A 22,976-nucleotide genomic window follows, 5' to 3' on the forward strand; every position below is an offset into this window, starting at 1 on the left:
GCATTAGAATGGCACATTAAAACACACTGTGAATTACTCTCATGAAGCAAAAGTATAAACAGTATCATTGAGTTAATCCCTGTATTACCAGTGGTTCTATACTTACTCTTAATGGCTTTGCATCACCCGAACCATTGCCCTTTGTATCCAGTGGTTTTGGTTTATAAAATGGTTCAGTTTTAGGTAATTTCTTTTCAGCTATGTACAGAACCTTTTCACCACATGGTGACCATTCGAATGAGCCAAAATCAGCTGAGAATGGTGAAAATACCAACAAATACATTAATTTTTGTGCAATGTAATTTGTAAAAATATGAAACAATGTTTATCTAAGTACTCATATGTAAACTTTAATAATGAGATAACAAAATAATTGAAACAAATTAAATGATTCCTTAATAGCAAAATGTATATGCTCATACAACCTGAGATAAAAAAATTAAAAACCTGCCATTAAAGACTGACAACAGGCTCAAACTAGACATCAGGTGGGGAAAGAAAGCCGCCATTCTCTTTTGCAAAGAAACCATCCCAACACTGACTGCAACATACTTTGGGCAACCATAGAAAATCTAAAGCTTGATGGATGGTTGTATCAAGAAATACGGCCCCTCATCTTAGGCAAGAATGTAGCAGTGCCATTAAAACAGAACACTTACTGCCTTTACCTGCCATACCCATTTTGTGAATCAGACTATTATTTATTTAAAAAAGCTCCACAGCCAGTCTCAAAGCACTACAAACAATAAACAGGGACTAATTAATACAACTGAGAAAGCAGCAGCTTTTCTCTGAATTTGTTAGCTTACAAACAGTTAGCATAAGCACAAATATTACCAGGCAGTACAGTGATAGTTCATTGCTAATGCAGTGTTCGGATTAAGTTTGTAAAATTTGCTTCTCTTTTTTTTTAGTGTATTCGTTGATGGGCTCTCTGAACACAATGACTGAATTAATCAATAAATAAGCAAAAAAGAATGAATGAATGAATGAATGAATGAATGAGTGGTTGAAAATGAACAAATTAAAACATTAATACTGCACACATGAAAACAAAAATGAATAAAAAATGTTACATGGGATGTTCACCATGAAAAAAAAAAAAAAATTTTTTTTTGAGTTAGCAGTCAGTTAACGCAAACCACGGGAAGTCAATTTAGAGGCACATGTCAGAAATATGGTTTGATACCAATACAGTTGTTTTACAGTCAAGTCTGTAAGTAAACTGCAAATGAACTACAACATGGCAGCAGGAAGGTGCTCCGTAACTTCCCAAAAAGCCAACATTGGCCAGTCATCCTTGTGCTTGGTATCCAGACTCCATCATCACATCTTTTCTTAGACCATTGTGGAATTTCCAGAAAGATGACTGGTGCAACCTTGCCACAGGCATGGACAAATGCTCATGGTGGATAGCAACTGCATCATCCAAATATAACCACAGTGTTGGTGCCGTTATATCGACAATTTGGAAGTAAATCACCAGAGCATACCGAAAGAAATATTTATCTCACTAGAGTAAATACTGGTTGGTTAGTCAGTCGGTCGGTTGGTTGGTTGATTGATTGATTTGGGGGAGGGACCACACTGTGATATCATTGGTCTCATGATCTAAGATAACACAAACAGCACAGTCCAGTTGAGGGGAAAGGATAACGTGCGAACAAAGAGGAAAAGGGACATCAGGGCAACAGGAAGAGGACAGAACAGGAGGGGGGTGGGTGGAAACAAGGAGAACAGGAATGCCCCAGAAATGTTAAGTGCAGAGGGACACTAACATCGCCACCGAACCATCTCGACACCCACACCACACTGTACAGGGTGATTCAAAAAGAATACCACAACTTTAAAAATGTGTATTTAATGAAAGAAACATAATATAACCTTCTGTTATACATCATTACAAAGAGTATTTAAAAAGGTTTTCTTTCACTCAAAAACAAGTTCAGAGATGTTCAATATGGCCCCCTCCAGACACTCGAGCAATATCAACCCGATACTCCAACTCGTTCCACACTCTCTGTAGCATATCAGGCGTAACAGTTTGGATAGCTGCTGTTATTTCTCGTTTCAAATCATCAATGGTGGCTGGGAGAGGTGGCCGAAACGCCATATCCTTAACATACCCCCATAAGAAAAAATCGCAGGGGGTAAGATCAGGGCTTCTTGGAGGCCAGTGATGAAGTGCTCTGTCACGGGCTGCCTGGCGGGGCACAAACACCCATTCTCTGTAAACTGTTTATACCAACGTTTAATACACCACCTATCAGGAGGTTTAACACCATACTTCGTTCGAAATGCACGCTGAACAACTGTCGTCGATTCACTTCTGCCGTACTCAATAACACAAAAAGCGTTGAGCGGTCGCCATCTTAGCATCAACTGACGCTGACGCCTAGTCAACAGCGCCTCAAGCGAACAAATGTACAACTAAATGAAACTTTATAGCTCCCTTAATTCGCCGACAGATAGTGCTTAGCTCTGCCTTTTGTCGTTGCAGAGTTTTAAATTCCTAAATTTGTGGTATTCTTTTTGAATCACCCTGTACTATACCATTATCATGGTACAATACTAGGGGCAGAAGATGCAAGAAAAGAGGAAACAAAACAGCACAACACACCATATAAAACGTAGGGAAAAGGCGGAGAGAACCTGGCTGGAGTGAAGGCAAGGTCAACAAGGCCTTAACAACCAATGCCTATGCTAACTGAGGGACTCAAATTCCAGAGGAAAATTCAAGAACTTATACCCGCGAGTACAAATCATTTTTGCAAAGAAAACCGAGGACACATCTAATAATGCAAGGTTTGTCCGCCAACAGCCAAAACAAGGAAGGTAGGTGGGCATATTTAATGTGAAGGGCCGAAGCAGGGGCAGTGCAGCAAAATATGGATCACTGTGAGTGGAGCCGCATAATTATAAAGGGGGAAGGGGGGGGGGGGGGCAGTGGGAGATGGGAAGAGAGCTCATTCTGGAGTAAAAACCCATAGGTCAACCTAGTATGGCCAATACGAAGATGGTAGATTCTACCGGGAGAGGCAGAGGGAGGAACGCCACTTGGAGGGAGTCTCCTTGAAGGCACAGGGTTTATTAGCCGCGGTGAGGGGGAAAGGGGGGGGGGGGGTGCCCTCCCAAGAGTATACCCACAATTGAGCGAAAAGGGATTTCATGTAATGCCACAAATCTGCTCCCAGAGGAGTCAAGGAGAAAAGGAGACAAGGGGGGTAGATGCACCCCCATCCCAAAACAAGATGATCAGCAAGTTTATTACCTATGTGACCAGGAACGCAAAGGAAGTCGACCAGACAAGCAATGGCACCACGATCAGTGAGAAGCTCGTGGATGGCAGAGCTTAAGGGATGGCGGGAGAACCACTGAGTGATATCCTGAAGGCCAGTTACTGAGTCCTTACATAATAAAAATCAGGTGGGGGAGAAGCGTTTAATAAAACAGAGGGCCCAACAACGGCCATCAATTACGCAGTCAATACCCCACACGTGGCTCGCAAGAGATGATGTTCCATGCCAATGGAACACGCGATAGCATATCTCATGAGCACATTTAAAATCATCGGTGTGAAGAGGGGGGGGGGGGGGGGGGCAGAATGCCTCAGAGCGAAATATGGTTAAACACCTGGAGGAGACATTGGCGTTGTGGAGGAATGCCTCGGAGCCAAATATTGGTGTTGTGGTGGATTGAGGTGTTGAAGCACTTGGTTATGGATTGAATCAGGGTCAGGAGCTGAAGAGAGGGCCAGAAGAAGCTCCCATTCAGTGAAAGGTTCACTGTACGACTCTGCCTGAAAAGGGGTAAAACATAAGCAAGAAGCTTCAGCCTGCTGTTTCCCCGAGACGGAAGGCAGCTGGATAGCAGGCTGACACCAACGCTTTTGCAAAATGGGTCATGAGGTGTTCTGCGAGAACTGACGCATCTGAACAAAGATCAGCTGGCACGGCAAGGTCCGGAATTTAAGACTGCCACTTACTACCTTGGAGAGTGCAGGGGGTAATCCACACATGTGACAAGGGGACAGAAGAATCTAGAGCGGAGACAAAGCATTCCTAACACATCTGTTTGCACTGAATGATTAAGTAAGGGGTTTTGGCAAGAAGACACTTAATGGTTAACAAGGCCGTCAGGGACTGGTACCACTTAAGGTGTTGCAAGGCATGAAGGCAATCATGGATAGCGGTGGCAATGGCCATGCTCCACCACGGAACTGGCAGGAGGCAAACGGAGCCCTTCACATGGGGAACAGCAATGCCAGCAGGGCACATTATCTTATCGGACAGATCACGGCCAATTTTGTCAATACAACTTGACAGAGAAGGTGAAAACACAACTTGGGAAGTATATAGAGAACAATCAGCATAATGGGAAGGCCAATAGGGTAGCCTGTTCAGCGGGAGGTGCGAAGGGAACAAGAGAAAGACGAGTAGCCACTATCGCAAAGATCATCATTTGGCAACCAGTGTACAGAAGGGAGAAGGGGAGGGGAAGAGACTGAAAGATCAATTGTAAAAAAGTGTGATATGTGGCACTTTAGTGAGTAGGGCAAACATTATTAAGAAGCAACAGGTCGTGGTCTACAAGAAAACGGACAATGAGCAGCCCCCGACTAGATGACACAGCACTGCCCCATGAAGGGTGATGGGCATTAAAATATCCAAGTAGGAGGAAGGGAGAGGGGAGTTAATTAAGGAGGGCAGTTAGAGCAGCAGATGTATAGGTGGCCCCTAAGGACACAGATATAGATTGCAAACCGTGACAGAGGAGGCCAAGTGGATCCAAATGGAAACCAACTCTATAGTACAAAGTGGGATCCTCATACTAACTTTATACAACACGGATTTCCAGGATAAGCTTGAATTTTTACCTTAACATAAGATTGATGCTTTATACAGTCGACCCTGAAAATCCCGTGACTACAGCTCAACTGTTGCATTTGGCAGGCTAAAATCCAAACAACTAGCAATAAAAACTGCTGCAGATCTCCTTGCTAAGAATTTTATATACACCATAAATTGGTGCAAATATGGACCCAGCAAGCACCACCAGGAGTACAATCTGACCTGAAAACCCACACTAAACCAGAAGATTTTGATTTGTCTTGATATATATGGAGACAATTAACAGAATCCATTCACACCATGGTACATGCAAGAATTTTCTTTTCAGGTGGAATGAAGTGTGTGATCCATCTTCTAACTGCAATGAAAAACCCATGCTATGTGCCACACTTTGCAGGAGTTTAATCTAATATCAAGTCCACATAATGCAAATTACTTCCTGGTGCTGACCCCAGATGCTGCTGACTGGTCTGACAATTTTATATAAGCATTTCTCACTAAACTACTGTATCATATACGTGCAATATCACACTCTTGTTTGATTTTTTCATTAGTACCACTGCTTTACACCAGTTACACAATGTAGGCCTATAATACACCATTTCTTGTGCTAACAAACACTAAACAAATAAGCACCAGTAAGTTAATTAAATTCAATTCATTCTTCAGTACATGCATTTATGGTTTTTGCTTTGTAAATAGGAGCATGTATACATCTACATCCTGCAAACTACTGTGAAGTGCATAGCAGAGGGTACTTCCCAATGTAATGGTTACTGGAATGTCTTCCTGTTCCATTCAAGTAAGGAGCACAGGAAGAATGATTGCTTAAATGGCTCTGTGTGCACTCTGCCTAGTCTAATCTTGTCCTTATGACCCCTACTGGAGTGACACACAGAGGGTTATGGTGTATTGCTAAGATTCATTTCTTAAAGTTGGCTTTTGAAACTCCGTTAGCACGCTATCTCAAGATAGTTTGCAACTATTTTCAATTATCTGCCAGTTCAATTTTCTCAGAATCTCCACAGCACTCTCTCATGGGCCAGACATACATGTAGCCATTAGTGCTGCCCTTCTTTGTATACATTCAATATTCTCTGTTAGTCCTATTTGGTATGCGTCCCACACACTTGAGCAATATGTTAGAATGGGTTGCACAAGTGTTAAGCAAACTGCCTTGTGGACTGATTGCATTTTTCTGGTATTCTACCAATGAACCAAAAGTCTGCCATTTGCTTCAACTACAACTGATACTATGTGAACATTCCATTTCATATCCCTACAAAGCGTTATACCCAGGTATTTGTATGAGTTGACCAATTCTAGTTGTGGCCTACTGACAGTATAATAATAGAAAGTTATGTGTTTTCATTTTACTAAGTGCATAACTTTACATTAGTGATTATTTATAGTAAATTGCCAATGATTTGTGCAATTTTAAAACCTTATCAAGATGAGACTCAAAATTTGTGCAGTTTTTAAAAAAGTACCTCATTACAGACAACCACATCGTCCGCAAAAAGTCTGAGGTTGCTACATATTATCTGCAAGATCATTAATATACAACAGGAATATCAAGTGTGCCAATACACTTCCCTGGGGCACACTAAAAGTTAATTCTACTATGTCTGTCAAACCTCCACCAAAGATAACATATTGCCAAGAAATCTTCAATCAAATCACAAATTTCTTTTAATTCCCCATATTATAGTACTTTCAATAACAAGCATAGGTGTGGTACTGAGTTGAATGCTTTTTGGAAGTAAACTTTTACTGTGTACCTGGCTTCCCTGATGCATTGTTTTCAGGAGACCACATCAGAAAAATGCACGATGGGTTTCACATAATTGACTTATGACGATATATGACAAAAGCTGACCAATATTGTATCAAAAATTTCAGAATTCACAGTCCAAAGATTTAGAGGGAAAAAAATGGGATTTATAACATTAGCACCATCACTTTATATAGGCCCCTACTAAAGCAGCAATGCTCACTGAACATACACCAGACACATACATGACCACTGGCCACAGTGCCACTACAAGATCGAACTCCACACGATGCACTTCCAGTCCCTAGTAAAATACCGTGTGTTTTAAAATGAATTCAGGGTTTTAAGGCTTTGTTGCGTTTATTTTATTCAGCCTACAATTGTAAATAACACACCAAAGGAAAAAGCAACTCAAACTGTTTTTCATAAAAGTGTTCAGTGTGAGCACCATCCATTCTGCTTCCCTAACCATGATCAATGTGACTGGAGTAATTGTTGCAACGACTGCTTCAATCCTGTTTCTTAAGTTGGATAGATCAGTAGGTGTCTGAGGAATATGATCCTTTATGAAACCCCAAAGGTAAAAATCGCATGGCTCAGATCAGGCAAACGCAGAAGCCATGAGAAATGAGCTCTGCCTTATGGCCTCTTGTGACCCATCCTCTGGTCAGATACAACATTGTTTAACCAATGGCATACCGAGTTATGCCAGTGAGGCAGCACACTATCTTGCTTCCAAATGAAGTTCTGTGGTTCAGCTTCTTCCAACTGAGGAAAAAGCCACAGTTCTAGGCCCATCAACATAAGAAACATCAGTTACAGCAGTTGCTCCAAAAAAGAGAAAAAAAGGCCCATAAACTTTCTACCAGAATATGACACAAAAAAATTCAATTTAGGGGAGTGTTGTTGCAGTTGTACCATCTCACAGGGGTTTGCTGATTCCCAGATGTGGACATTATTTGTGTTCACATTTCCACTTAGGTGAAATGTCGATACATCACTGAGGACAACATGACCCAGAAAAACTTCGTAGTCATGCAGCAACATTTCATTTGCACACAAACTGCACTCTGTAGGCTTTACAGCTTGCAGATAGGTGCAGCTAGAGTTGCTCTTTCACTTGATGTATTATTTATAACAGAAGGTTGAATGTACAAGGATGTGCTGAAAAGTGATACCTCCAAATTTTAATGTGGAAATTCAGAAAGCTTAAAAACTAGTTATTAACGTTCTACAATGTTATTCCTCATGAAACTTCCTGGCAGATTAAAACTGTGTGATGGACCGAGACTCGAACTTGGGACCTCTGACTTTTGCGTGCAAGTGCTCTACCATCTGAGCTACCCAAGCATGGTGCCAAGTTCAAGTCTCGGTCCAGCACATAGTTTTAACCCGCCAGGAAGTTTCATATCAGCACACACTCCACTGCAGGGTAAAAATCTCATTCTGTTATTCTTCACGTCTATATATTTATTTCTTAACATAATCACCTGGTGATGAACACACTTCTCCCAACGAGAGACCAGTTTTTCAATACTGGAACTGTAGAATCTTTTACTTCATTGACTGAGCCACACTCTCACCTCTGCTTGCACTGCTTCATCACTATCAAAGTGAAGTCCTTGAAGGTATTCTCCGAGTTTTAGAAACAGAGAAAAATTGGATGTGGCCTAGTAGGGACTGTATGGAGGATGATCAATGGCACCTTCTGTGGTTAGGAACTCTATAACAGCATGCCGTTTCTCAGGTACTGACATAGTTGCATCACACATCGTCATGTTACACGCTACAATTTGGAGCAATTTAGCAGCAGAGGGCTGCAGATGAGCAGACATTAAGAATAATGATGTAGAATGTAAATAATGTTTGTTTTATGTAACAAAATTAAAGTTTTCACTTAAAAAATTTGGAGGCATTACTTTACAGCACACCTCAGTAATAAACGTTACAAAGCCTTAAAATCCCAGTATTCATTTTGAAGCACTCGGTATTTAGCAGCATGTTCCTGACAACGAATATTTAGCTTTTTAGTTGACCCATTGCAGCAACACATGGCTTCATAAAAGTGAAATGGAATGATCACAGATTCCATCCTAGACAATACGGATAGCAGACTTTGTTTATTGGTGTGATGCTAGAAAAATACTTGTCTGTCCGATCTTAGCATGCTGCTCAATTGTGTATGATCCAAACCAAACAGGTATAACAAGGGATACTAAACGTAAAAACAAATATGGGCACAGGACAAATACTTACAAGTAGTGAACAATCTTCCAATTCTGGTGGATTATGTAGAATACGTGTAAATTACAGGCATCAACATACAGGTCTGAGATTTGTTCACAGTCTAATACAGTCTCTCTGAATTTCTCTTGCAGTTTTAGTTCTTACAATGAAAAATGTGCCAAACACGTGAAGTGCACTAAATATGACACAAACAAGGACATCGTGCTACACTACCGATCAATCTGTTACCACGACATGTATTTTGCATTTAAATTCCTTCACGTCACCATCACACACTAAATTATTACCTTCAAAATAAGACCTAGGGCTATGGTACAGACCATTCTGTAACTATAATTAATTTTTCAGTGGGAATCATTAGCACACTCTAGCCCTCCATTGGATTCCCTAATTCTGATCACAATTGACTAAAGTAATCAAGTCACCATCTGCACAGATGTTACAACTATTTTTGCTCAGCTATCAAGACTGCTCTATCTCACTTCATATCCGTAAATTCATGTACAACACAGTTTACCTACAGCACTGAGTTACCGTCATTGAAACTAACTTAAAGCACATATATTAAGTTACTTATTTATATAAGAAACTATTGCATGCAATAAATGAGGGTTTTGACAACACAAAATATTTAAAGCCTATGTTACTTGACATACAGTTCTTGTGAATACAATCAGAGCTTACCATCAGCATAAACGTCACCATGAACTTCAAGTGCCTGTAAATCATAGTTTTTCCATAACTGCCTTTGCCTCCAGACCTCAAGGTACTGTTTCTTTTTAGTTTCATCTTGTGGGACTTCTCGCAGAACTGCACGAAACTCTTCTGAACTCGACATGCATGACAGTAACCTACACACATAAAATTCAAGCTTTTGTTATGCTAATCTGGTGATGAAACACAATTAGCCAATTGTTGGCATTTGCTACATTATATTTCAAAGAAACAAGCTACTTACTTTTAACAATAAACAATAAGAAACAAAACAGCTAACAAAAACATGTATTATGTTTCTGCTGTGAAACAGTGACTAAAGAACTAACAAAAAATTAATACTACACATGGGACACACTGTGCACAGCTTGGCACTCAGTGAATCCGTTTTTATGTTGACTTGCAAACCATAAAACCATACTACAATTACACTTAAAGGCGGCCACAATTATAGGAAAATTTTCTAACTTTATCCTTAGCGAAAATTCAAATACAATAATGCAATAGCATAATACACAGCTAACATTGAAAACATTACAACTTACTCAAAAGTAGTGTCCACCGGCACCAGTTCTGTGGGGTTTTGCAATGACGCGTCCACGATGTACATTTGTTGAAATTTTATCGATTTTCCTCTTTCTAGATTCCTTTGTGACCATGATGAAAGCACAGTAACACCATTACCATCCACCAACGACTTTAAAACCCTTGCTGATGTAAGCGATGGGTAATGGGCAACTGTTTTGTAGACATTTACTACTCTATCGATCTAAATAACAGAATATTTAGTCAGCGTCAGTCAGTTACTTTATTTACGGTTACTGCAAAAGGAACATAACTCTACTATACCTGTGATTCCATCTTGCCAAGCGCACGGCTAATGAACTGCATACAGTAACTGAGGACAGCAGGTATTTATTCTACAGATAACGAAAGCCCAAGCCGTTACAGAACAATGGGCATTAGATAACGATCTCATTAACTTTCGTCCGTAGACACCTTCCAAGCAGCCGGCTGATGAAATTAACACCAACCACCGGTAACCAAAATCTTTGTTACAATCCAGACCATCCAATTATCTTTTGTTGGTAACACAACTCTACAAACTACTGTCACTCACCTCGCTTAACTCAACATCATATTTCCCGGTCACATACAGTATCACCCACTCCCAGTGACACACAAATCCTCTGCAACAATCATAAATTACCTCTCAAAGTAAGCACAGATAATCTTTGACAAACAATGTGTACGCAGGTAATACAACGATTGCCAACAGAAAACAGTTGGACGGGTTGATGCAATGTCCACATCGTTTCTGTTCCTCTGTCAAACGTTTTCCTGTTATGCAGAGTTTTGGTGTCATTAGAACTCTGCAGCTTCACGAAATTTTGTGTGAATATTGGCTTTATGTTTCCTTTACCACTGTCTATCAGGTTTCATATAAATGACGATAAACAAAATGTATTTTCCTGTAAATAAGGATATTTCTTATAAAATTTTTATTTTACCGCAAAACAACTAGTCATTAATTATCATCTGTGAGCGGCAACTCACAGCCGCATACACCAAAATCTTCAGCTATCAAGACCAGTTAGTTTGGAGGTGATACTGATTGTAGGTCTAGAGAGAATTAATGACGTACTGCTTATCTTGAGCACAAACAAAAAAATGAATAAATGTTAGAAAATAACAAAAAAAGGTTCATACATAAACAAAGAGATTTAGCTTTTCATTTAATTTTTCATCAAATTCACATTTTAACTTATTATATCACGGGAAATGTGAATTTTTTAAAAAAAAGTTACGAGAATCGTCAACATTATGAACAACTGATCACACACTAACTTTTTGATTGATATTGACAGTGGCAGGGGACAGTGATGCCACCCTGCAGCCAGACATGATTCAGAAGGTGCTGCCACAGTCTAAAGGTAACTCATGAGACCTGTGAAGGACGATCTAGAACTTAGAACAACTGGAGTATACAAATACTAAGTCAGTGTGGCTGCTACTATGTCAGCCAAATAGTATATATTGTGGAGCAATGCCAGATGGAACACGAGAGGTGCTTATACCTGCGCTATCCTGAAAAATTAGCTATGACAAAACACGCCTTAGAAAAACGACACCAAATTCTATTAAATGAAAAATCTGTCATTATGAGGATAAAGGGATTGTCCTCTAGCGTTATATAAAAAGTGTTTGAAATAAAAATTTCTGAAACGACAGCAGTTTGCAATTCAGCACAGTGTGAGACCTAGCCATCACAAGGTTGAAGCCGTCGTGACGGACATGGGATGTAAACATTACCCCAATTGGCAAGGGAGAGTGCATCAGGGACGTCACAGCCAGCAGTCAGGCTCTGTAACAGCGTGGCCTAGGTGACTCAGCAGTCATTTACCATTTCACACTCGCAGAGCAGAGCTCAGTCGAAAGCATGTTGGATTTTAACAATCTGACATGACTGGCAGTCCGAGAAGATTTTATTGATTCATATCACTGTGATACAAAGCATTCATGCATTGTATCCTATCTAATAAGAAATATTTGCTCGATAAGTGTGACAAGAAGTCAAACAAATGTACATTTTTGTTGTATTGATTCAGTTGCTCGTCATCTTTCCCTTCAGAGGAATCTTTCTTTCCCTATCCCACTTTCAATGATTTTCAACAGATAATTTCCAAAGACTGGATGAGTTTTGTTACCAGCCAGGGGAAAAGAAACTAAGATGTTACTTTCAGATCTCTTCTTGGACAGATCTCAATCTAAATTATCTTCAATGAGAAATTTTCATCCACATTTATGATTAAAATATGTTACCAGACCACTTGTCTCAAGTTACTTGCAAAGTTGAACTCAATGAAGTGGTTAGAGGCACAGAATACAGTCCCTTAAATAACTTCCAGAATACTTTCTGACAGTTTAAATGCTATTAAAAGAACATGGCTTCATAATATTTCGCAATATTCTCAGGAAAAAAAAACAGTATTATCTGAAACTTCCAGGCAGGTTAAAACTGTGTGCTGGTCTGAGACTCGAACTTGGGACAGGTCGTGAGTTGTGTTTGGGTAGCTCAGTTGGTAGAGCACTTGCTTGCGAAAGGCAAGGTCCCGAGTTTGAGTCTCGGTCCGACACACAGTTTTAATCTACTGGGAAGTTTCATATCTGCGCACACTCCACTTCAGGGTGAAAATCTCATTCTGGAAACAATATTATCTGTTTAACAAATATGTACGAATACTGCTTTGCTGGAAGTGTGTCTTTCCTAACTTAATTGTGTTTATTAAGTGGTCAAGAGAATATTTTACTGTAGGACCAAGAAGATACTGTTGTAATGATAACACCACTCTTCAAATTTTAAGATGTCATCTGTTAGAATTTTCTTTCTGATGAGATTGTCTTATCCTTTGTCATTAGTTAATCTGTTAGTGAAGTGCACATTAACTGATTCCACTCTACTTATCTGTATTTATGTATCTCAAAACTCTTGGTATTCGCTGTGGTTTCTATATTTTTAATGTTTGTTTTATACAGTTAAGTCTATGTTCCTATTCATTTGCCACTTGCAAAAGTCATCCTACACCAAGCAATATGCATTAGGACTAAGATATTTTTAAGAACAGTACCAAGTAAATATTCCAATTTTCTCATACTATTACTGAGCAATAAAGAAAAAAATCTGTTGTTGTTGTTGTGGTCTTCAGTCCTGAGACTGGTTTGATGCAGCTCTCCATGCTACTCTATCCTGTGCAAGCTCTTTCATCTCCCAGTACCTACTGCAACCTACATCCTTCTGAATCTGCTTAGTGTATTCATCTCTTGGTCTCCCTCTACGATTTTTACCCTCCATGCTGCCCTCCAATACTAAATTGGTGATCCCTTGATGCCTCAGAACATGTCCTACCAACCGATCCCTTCTTCTGGTCAAGTTGTGCCACAAACTTCTCTTCTCCCCAATCCTATTCAATACTTCCTCATTAGTTATGTGATCTACCCATCTAATCTTCAGCATTCTTCTGTAGCACCACATTTCGAAAGCTTCTATTCTCTTCTTGTCTAAACTATTTATCGTCCGTGTTTCACTTCCATACATGGCTACACTCCATACAAATACTTTCAGAAATGACTTCCTGACACTTAAATCAATACTGGATGTTAACAAATTTCTCTTCTTCACAAACGCTTTCCTTGCCATTGCCAGCCTACATTTTATATCCTCTCTACTTCGACCATCATCAGTTATTTTGCTCCCCAAATAGCAAAACTCCTTTACTACTTTAAGTGCCTCATTTCCTAATCTAATTCCCTCAGCATCACCCGACTTAATTAGACTACATTCCATTATCCTTGTTTTGCTTTTGTTGATGTTCATCTTATATCCTCCTTTCAAGACACTGTCCATTCCATTCAACTGCTCTTCCAAGTCCTTTGCTGTCTCTGACAGGATTACAATGTCATCGGCGAACCTCAAAGTTTTTATTTCTTCTCCATGAATTTTAATACCTACTCCGAATTTTTCTTTTGTTTCCTTTACTGCTTGCTCAATATACAGATTGAACAACATCGGGGAGAGGCTACAACCCTGTCTTACTCCCTTCCCAACCACTGCTTCCCTTTCATGTCCCTCGACTCTTATAACTGCCATCTGGTTTCTGTACAAATTGTAAATAGCCTTTCGCTCCCTGTATTTTACCCCTGCCACCTTTAGAATTTGAAAGAGAGTATTCCAGTCAACATTGTCAAAAGCTTTCTCTAAGTCTACAAATGCTAGAAACGTAGGTTTGCCTTTCCTTAATCTTTCTTCTAAGATAAGTCGTAAGGTCAGTATTGCCTCACGCGTTCCAGTGTTTCTACGGAATCCAAACTGATCTTCCCCGAGGTTGGCTTCTACTAGTTTTTCCATTCATCTGTAAAGAATTCGTGTTAGTATTTTGCAGCTGTGACTTATTAAGCTGATAGTTCGGTAATTTTCACATCTGTCAACACCTGCTTTCTTTGGGATTGGAGTTATTATATTCTTCTTGAAGTCTGAAGGTATTTCGCCTGTTTCATACATCTTGCTCACCAGATGGTAGAGTTTTGTCAGGACTGGCTCTCCCACGGCCGTCAGTAGTTCCAATGGAATATTGTCTACTCCGGGGGCCTTGTTTCGACTCAGGTCTTTCAGTGCTCTGTCAAACTCCTCACGCAGTATCATATCTCCCATTTCATCTTCATCTACATCCTCTTCCATTTCCATAATATTGTCCTGAAGTACATCGCCCTTGTATAGACCCTCTATATACTCCTTCCACCTTTCTGCTTTCCCTTCTTTGCTTAGAACTGGGTTTCCATCTGAGCTCTTGATATTCATACAAGTCGTTCTCTTATCTCCATAGGTCTCTTTAATTTTCCTGTAGGCAGTATCTATCTTACCCCTAGTGAGATAAGCCTCTACATCCTTACATTTGTCCTCTAGCCATCCCTGCTTAGCCATTTTGCACTTCCTGTCGATCTCATTTTTGAGACGTTTGTATTCCTTTTTGCCTGTTTCACTTACTGCATTTTTATATTTTCTCCTTTCATCAATTAAATTCCGTATTTCTTCTGTTACCCAAGGATTTCTACTAGCCCTCGTCTTTTTACCTACTTGATCCTCTGCTGCCTTCACTACTTCATCCCTCAAAGCTACCCATTCTTCTTCTACTGTATTTCTTTCCCCCATTCCTGTCAATTGCTCCCTTATGCTCTCCATGAATCTCTGTACAACCTCTGGTTCTTTTAGTTTATCCAGGTCCCATCTCCTTAAATTCCCACCTTTTTGCAGTTTCTTCAGTTTTAATCTACAGGTCATAACCAATAGATTGTGGTCAGAGTCCACATCTGGCCCTGGAAATGTCTTACAATTTAAAACCTGGTTCCTAAATCTCTGTCTTACCATTATATAATCTATCTGATACCTTTTAGTATCTCCAGGGTTCTTCCATGTATACAACCTTCTCAACCTTCTTTCATGATTCTTAAACCAAGTGTTAGTTATGATTATGTTGTGCTCTGTGCAAAATTCTACAAGGCGGCTTCCTCTTTCATTTCTGTCCCCCAATCCATATTCACCTACTATGTTTCCTTCTCTCCCTTTTCCTACACTCGAATTCCAGTCACCCATGACTATTAAATTTTCGTCTCCCTTCACAATCTGAATAATTTCTTTTATTTCATCATACATTTCTTCAATTTCTTCGTCATCTGCAGAGCTAGTTGGCATATAAACTTGTACTACTGTAGTAGGTGTGGGCTTCGTATCTATCTTGGCCACAATAATGCGTTCACTATGCTGTTTGTAGTAGCTTACCCGCATTCCTATTTTCCTATTCATTATTAAACCTACTCCTGCATTACCCCTATTTGATTTTGTGTTTATAACCCTGTAGTCACCTGACCAGAAGTCTTGTTCCTCCTGCCATCGAACTTCACTAATTCCCACTATATCTAGCTTCAACCTATCCATTTCCCTTTTTAAATTTTCTAACCTACCTGCCCGATTAAGGGATCTGACATTCCACGCTCCGATCCGTAGAACGCCAGTTTTCTTTCTCCTGATAACGACATCCTCTTGAGTAGTCCCCGCCCGGAGATCCGAATGGGGGACTATTTTACCTCCGGAATATTTTACCCAAGAGGACGCCATCATCATTTAATCATACAGTAAAGCTGCAGCCCTCGGGAAAAATTACGGCTGTAGTTTCCCCTTGCTTTCAGCCGTTCGCAGTACCAGCACAGCAAGGCCGTTTTGGTTATTGTTACAAGGCCAGATCAGTCAATCATCCAGACTGTTGCCCTTGGAACTACTGAAAAGGCTGCTGCCCCTCTTCAGGAACCACACGTTTGTCTGGCCTCTCAACAGATACCCCTCCGTTGTGGTTGCACCTACGGTACGGCTATCTGTATCGCTGAGGCACGCAAGCCTCCCCACCAACGGCAAGGTCCATGGTTCATGGGGGGGGGGGGGGGAAATCTATGGGAAAAAATTTCGTTTTTTTTGGTTAAATATTTCTGTTCACCTCATGTAATGATATTAGTGAAATTAACATCTAAGTTGACTTGCATATTCACGTAGTCAGTAGTGTAGTAGTTAATCATTTGTTTATTTTGAAGAAAACTGACTGTTTAGTTCATCCTAGTTAGCCACTTAGTCTGGCTCCAGCTGACGCCGACGATACATCTACAGGGCAGCAAGTTATGTATCTAGTTTATGTTTATGCTCTTCATGGGTATTTGCTGGCTATGATCGTCTTCACTACACGATACTTTGGCGATTCATCTGGCCGCCATCTTCAGGTGCGATCACTGAATACACAATCACGCTGGAACTGAATGAACATCAGAAATGGCGGCTCCTTTATACCCCGGGTCCAAGCCCCTGCGCCTGCATGAGAAACGGAAGAGCTGCCCCCTGCAAAGCGAAGAATTGCAGTGCCGCTGGTAGTAGAAACTGGCGAAAGTGATAAATCGCAAATTAAGATGTAGCGGATAGAAAACTAGACCAGATAAAGCGGAAGACCATTTCACTTATTAAGAAGAGCTCCCTGCAAAAGGACACCATCATAAAACTTCAACCTGGGGCGACAGTACAATCCAGGTTGTATGGTTTAACGAAGGTACATGAACCTGGAACTCCTCTTAGTTTTATCGTTAGTAATTTGGGCGCTTCTACTTATAATTTAGCAAAATATCTTGCTTCCGTCCTCAGCCCTTACTTTGGGAAATGTGAAAATCATTTATCCAACTCGACTGATTTTATTCAATGGTTGAAGTCTTTATGCATTGGAACATCTGACCTTTTAGTTAGTTTTGACATGGTTTCTCTTTACACCTAGATAGCTTTGGAAGAGACCTTGTTAATTTTTCAACTGTTGGATGATAAAACTACTGAGCTGTGTCGCCATGTTTTGGCATCGACATACTTTGTGTTTAATGACGTATTTTTTGAACAAACTAACGGTGTGGCTATGAGGAGTCCTCTTTCCCCTACTGTCGCCGATCATTTTGTAGAAGATTTTGAATATATCGCACTCAGGACTTCTTCTCTTCAATCTACATATTTTTGGAGATACATGGATGATATTTTCATTGTTTGGCCGCATGGAATAGAAACTCTTAATCGGTTTTCAGATTATTTTAACTGTCCTCATCCACACATCAAATTTTCAATGGAAATAGAAAAAGTTGGCAAATTAGCTTCCTTGGATGTTCTATGTAGTACACAGAAAAGGAAATGGTACCTTGGGACATGGAGTATACTATAAACCTACACATGCGGACTGCTCTCTTCATTCTATGAGTTGTCATCCACCATAGCAGTGCATGGGAGTTCTACGTACTTTGGTCAAGGGAGCATATGCCAGGATTCCTAAAATTTGACACGGGAACCGGATCATCTTAAAGCTGTCTTCAAGCTCAACGGATATACCAGTTATCAAATTAATCATGCTTTTCATTTGGACCATTAAGTGAACCAGCGCTGGACACTAGTATATCAGTTGCATTTCCACCCTTCGCTGGAGGTATTTCTTCGAAAGTATTTCTAGAATTCTCAGGAAATATGATATTAAAAGTCTTATTTTGCCTTTGGCCAAGACTAGAGTCCTGTTTGGATCTGTTGGATATGAATTGGGATTGAGAAAGCCTGGAGTTTATAAAATTCCCTGTCATTGTGGTAAGACCTATATTGGACAGACTATTCGCACTGTTCATGGCGATGTGTTGAACATCAGCGTCACATACGTTTGCTCCAACCTGAAAAATCTGCCGTCGCCGAACATTGTCTCAATGAAGGGCATAACACGTCGTTTAAAGAGATGCAAATTATTGCTCCGGCTTCTCGGTACTGAGATTTTGAGCTCAAGGAATCCAGGGAAAACTACGGAATCACATGTGTATCTAGTTCTTCCCATGTTTTCTTAGTAATACATAATTCTTAAACTTCGTGCATGTTTCTGAATGTAAGAGGTTTATTCTCGCGATTTGTAAGTGTAAATTCACGTAGTTTGTACTCAGTTTTTATTTTTCTGAACATTCAGCTACGCAGTTCACTATTTTATCAGCATTCAGTGGTGACATGTCAGAAGGATGTCGTTGTTGTTGTGGTCTTCAGTCCTGAGACTGGTTTGATGAAGCTCTGAATGCTACTCTATCCTGTGGAAGCTTCTTCATCTCCCAGTACCTACTGCAGCCTACATCTTTCTGAATCTGCTTAGTGTATTCATCTCTTGGTCTCCCTCTACGATTTTTACCCTCCACGCTGACCTCAAATACTAAATTGGTGATCCCTTGATGCCACAGAACATGTCCTACCAACCGATCCCTTCTTCTAGTCAAGTTGTGCCATGAACTCCTCTTCTCCCCAATCCTATTCAGTACCTCCTCATTAGTTATGTGATCTACCCATCTAATCTTCAGCATTCTTCTGTAGCACCATATTTCGAAAGCTTCTATTCTCACCTTATCCAAACTATTTATCGTCCATGTTTCACTTCCATACATGGCTACACTCCATACAAATACTTTCAGAAACGACTTCCTGACACTTAAATCTATACTTGATGTTAACAAATTGCTCTTCTTCAGAAACGCTTTCCTTGCCATTGCCAGTCTACATTTTATATCCTCTCTACTTCGACCATCATCAGTTATTTTTCTCCCCAAATAGCAAAATTCCTTTACTACTTTAAGTGTCTCATTTCCTAATCTAATGCCCTCAGCATCACCTGACTTAATTCGATTACCTTCCATTATCTTCGTTTTGCTTTTGTTGATGTTCATCTTATAAAGCTCTTTTTCAAATACTTTGGCTCAGATGTCATCAAAAATTGCTGGGAAAAAGAAAAGACTGCTGCAGTATATATGAAATCGTCATCCACATAGTTAGATAATGACTAATGAATGATCTGAATATTGAGGGCTAACATTGGCTACATTTTTCGGAGAAACCATTTAAATGTTCTCCAAAAAATACTTTACAGCAATGTAGAAAATTTAGATATCGGCGACTGGAAAGCTATTTGAAAATTTTGTCTCCTTAATTTGAATCCTATCTATTTCATTGCCTCATCCGTTTGATACTGGCTGTGAGATTTTTATCTGGATTAAGTTTTATTGCATAACATGTATCACTGTTATAATTTGATCAACAAGGCACATATATCTGTATCATATTTTAGAGTTGTAGGATAAATATTATGTTTCTTAAAATAAGTTTTATTTGTAAATGAGTGCTAATTACATAGATTTTAATTTCACTAATATCATTAAAAATGCGAACAGAAATATTAACCAAGAAACGAAAACGTTTCCCATATCTTATTCTTTATCACTCAATAACAATATGAGAAATTTGGAATATTTAGTTCATACTGTTTCTTAAAAACATCTTAGTCCTTAATGCGTATTTCTTGGCGTAGGATGACGTTTGGAAGTGATGAGTAGACAGATGAGTAGGAACAAAAACTTAACTTTGCAAAACAAACACTAAAAATATAAAAACCACAGCGAATACCAAGAGTTTTGAGGTACAGAAATACAGATAAGTAAAAGTGAATTAGTTAAGTACACTTCACTAACAGATTAACTAATGACAAATGATATGACAAATCTCATTAGAAAAAGCTACTACTAATAGATGAAATCGTAAATTGTGAAGAATGGTATTACTCATAACAACATTATCTTCTTGGTCCTATGGCAAAACATTATCTTGACCACTTAAGAAACACAATTAAGTTAGGAAATACATGCTCACAGGAAGGCAGTATTCATAAATATTTGTTAAACTGATAATACTGTGCTTTCCCTGAGAATACAGCGAAATATTAAGAAACCATCTTTTTAGTACCATATTTTTTATTATAAATGTGGAAGAAAATTCCTCATTGAAGATAATTTAGATTGAGATCTGTCCAAGAAGAGATCTGAAAGTAACATCTTATTTTCTTTTCCCCTGGCTGTTTAACAAAACTCACCCAGTCCTTGGAAATTATCTTTCGAAAATCGGTGAAAGTGGGATAGGGAAAGAAAGAGTCCTCTGAAGGGAAAGAGAATGAGCAACTGAATCAATACAACAAAAATGTATATTTGTTGATATTTGTTATCAAGCAAATATTTCTTATTACATAGAATGCATGGTCTCACAGCGATATGAATCAATAAAATATTCTCAGACTTCCAGCCATGTCAGATGGTTAAAGTCCCACGAGCTTTCGACTGAGCTGTCCTAGGAAAGTGGTAAACGACTACTGAGTCACTGTGGACTCACTGTTACAGAGCTCCACTGCTGACTGCAACATCCCTGCTGCCCCCTCCCTCACCAGTGGTGGTAATGTTTTATTCCATATCCACCATGACAGCTTCAATCTTGTGATGGCTAGGTCCCACGCTGTGCTGAAATGCAAACTGCCGTTGTTTCAGATATTTTTGTTTCAGCCGCTTGTTTTATAACGCTATCCAACAATCCTTTCATCCTCATAATGACAGATTTTTCATTGAATAGAATTTGGTGACATTTTTTGAAGCATTTTCTGCCATAGCTAATTTTTCAGGATAGCATAGGCATAAGCACCTCTGTGTTCCATCTGGCATTGCTCCACAGCATGTACTATTTGGCTGATATAGTAGCAGCCACACTGATACGATATTTGGTACACTCAAGCCGTTCTAAGTCCTAGATCGTCCTTCATAGGCCTCGTGAGTTAGTGTGTTTTCACTGGAGCTCGAACAATAATGAGATGTTGTGTCTCAACAGAGACTGATAATCTTTCCCGACATTTTATCATAGAAATGTAGTTTCTTGTTGTCTTCTTTGGTGATGTTTATCCTTCGTGTCTCACCAGAAATAACCTCTGATACCTGGCGGTGACTCTGGCCATTTCTCCAGAAGACTTTTAAAAGATGGCTTGGTTCTAGTGGCAGATCTGAGACGACCTTAGCACAGTTACTGAGGGTGTTCAGGACGCCACGTTTTTGTGCTAGATGGTGGTGGCTAATAGCGTCCAGATACCGATCCACGTGTGTATGTTTCCTGTACATACTGTGACTGAGGTGCCCATTGGTTTTCCAGCGAACAAAGACTCCAACAAAGGGCTATGTACCATCTTTCTCTACTTCCATCATAAACCTAATGTAGTGGAGTTTGCAGTTTAGGTGTTCCAAATTCTTCCAGTTCTTCACATCCATGGCGCTATTATGTTCCACAAGTTCTAAATATAGTACCATGTATAGAAACATAATTACATACGAAATTTTCCATATACAACATTAACACTAATCCATAGCAACTACTATGTACCACAGTACAATTAACTTGGCATAGGAAAATTTTAGAGACTTGGTTGAAATGAAATAACTTATATTGAATTGGGGGTGTTTAGAATTAGTAAATGAAATGTACATCTTAACTGACATTACATACATTACATAAGCTTTATGAATATTCTGTTTATTTATATTTTAATTCATTTACAAATATTTTGTATTTACCACATAGGTAACTCACATGAAGTATTTGTGTAAATGGATGATACCTATTCAAAAACTCACTTTCAGTATTCCACTTTCATCATACTCTTTAATACCCAATTTTATGTACCAAAAGGCTAAGAAACATTCTAATTTCTGGCAGTAGAGAGAGAAAGTCTACTTCTGAATGACACTTTCATAGAGATTTGAAATAAAATGAAATTCTAGTCAAAACGCTAAAATGTTTAGAAAAAGGATTGTGACCTTAGGGAAAATGGTCTGCTTAAACGATATGAATCCAAAAGTTAACGGATTATATTTCCCAGAGCCTTCATCCTCCTAATGAATTTGGAATATTTCGCGATGTAGTAGTATGTCTGTCGATGTGAAACTCCTTGGCTGATTAAATTTGTGTGCATGTTAACGACTTGTTTTAAAAATCAAATTCAAAGATGCCTGCATCCATAGTAGTATTGTTGGAGGCTACTTATCTTTTCAGAAGACTGGAGAAAGCAGCTGACGTGAGTCTTGTAAGTTGGCCCGAATAACTAAGTAGCTAACTCCAACCGAATAGGCCTCAGCGGCCCCAAAAATACCGACCTACTGCTGTGTGATCCTCAGCTGATAGGAATCGTTAGATGCAGGTATGGAGGGACATGTGGCCAGTACACCGCTCTCCCAGCTATTGTCAGTATTTGTGACCATGCCACATCTTAATCTAGTAGCTCCTGAACTTGCCTTACAAGCGCTGAGTGCTCTGCGCTCGCCAATAATGTTGGGCAGATACAGACGATTACGCATTCAAGTATTAGCTCACCTGACAGCACTTAACTTCATTGGTTTGACAGAAAGCATTTGTAATCATCTTGTTAATGTTGTACGCCATTCACTCTACATGC

The 22,976-nt window shown here is 39.5% G+C and overlaps 1 protein-coding gene across 2 annotated transcripts in view; it reads right to left on the bottom strand.

Moving 5' to 3' along the window:
* The window catches only part of LOC126480968 (acylamino-acid-releasing enzyme-like), a 119,990-nt gene extending 109,132 nt beyond the window's left edge, over positions 1-10,858 (bottom strand). The window contains exons 1-5 of one of the 2 annotated variants that reach the window (XM_050104402.1): positions 10,706-10,858; positions 10,435-10,599; positions 10,131-10,354; positions 9,556-9,722; positions 107-252 (exon numbers count right to left, since the gene is read on the bottom strand). In XM_050104402.1, coding sequence (XP_049960359.1) covers positions 107-252; positions 9,556-9,722; positions 10,131-10,354; positions 10,435-10,476 — 579 coding nt within the window. In that variant the 5' untranslated portion in view covers positions 10,477-10,599; positions 10,706-10,858. Of the gene's footprint in view, positions 1-106; positions 253-9,555; positions 9,723-10,130; positions 10,355-10,434; positions 10,636-10,705 lie in introns of both variants that reach the window. The other variant, XM_050104410.1, reaches the window with a different exon arrangement.
* Between the last annotated feature and the right edge of the window lie 12,118 nt (positions 10,859-22,976).

The sequence above is a fragment of the Schistocerca serialis genome, chromosome 1, assembly GCF_023864345.2.
Source record: "Schistocerca serialis cubense isolate TAMUIC-IGC-003099 chromosome 1, iqSchSeri2.2, whole genome shotgun sequence".
Taxonomy (NCBI): domain Eukaryota; kingdom Metazoa; phylum Arthropoda; class Insecta; order Orthoptera; family Acrididae; genus Schistocerca; species Schistocerca serialis.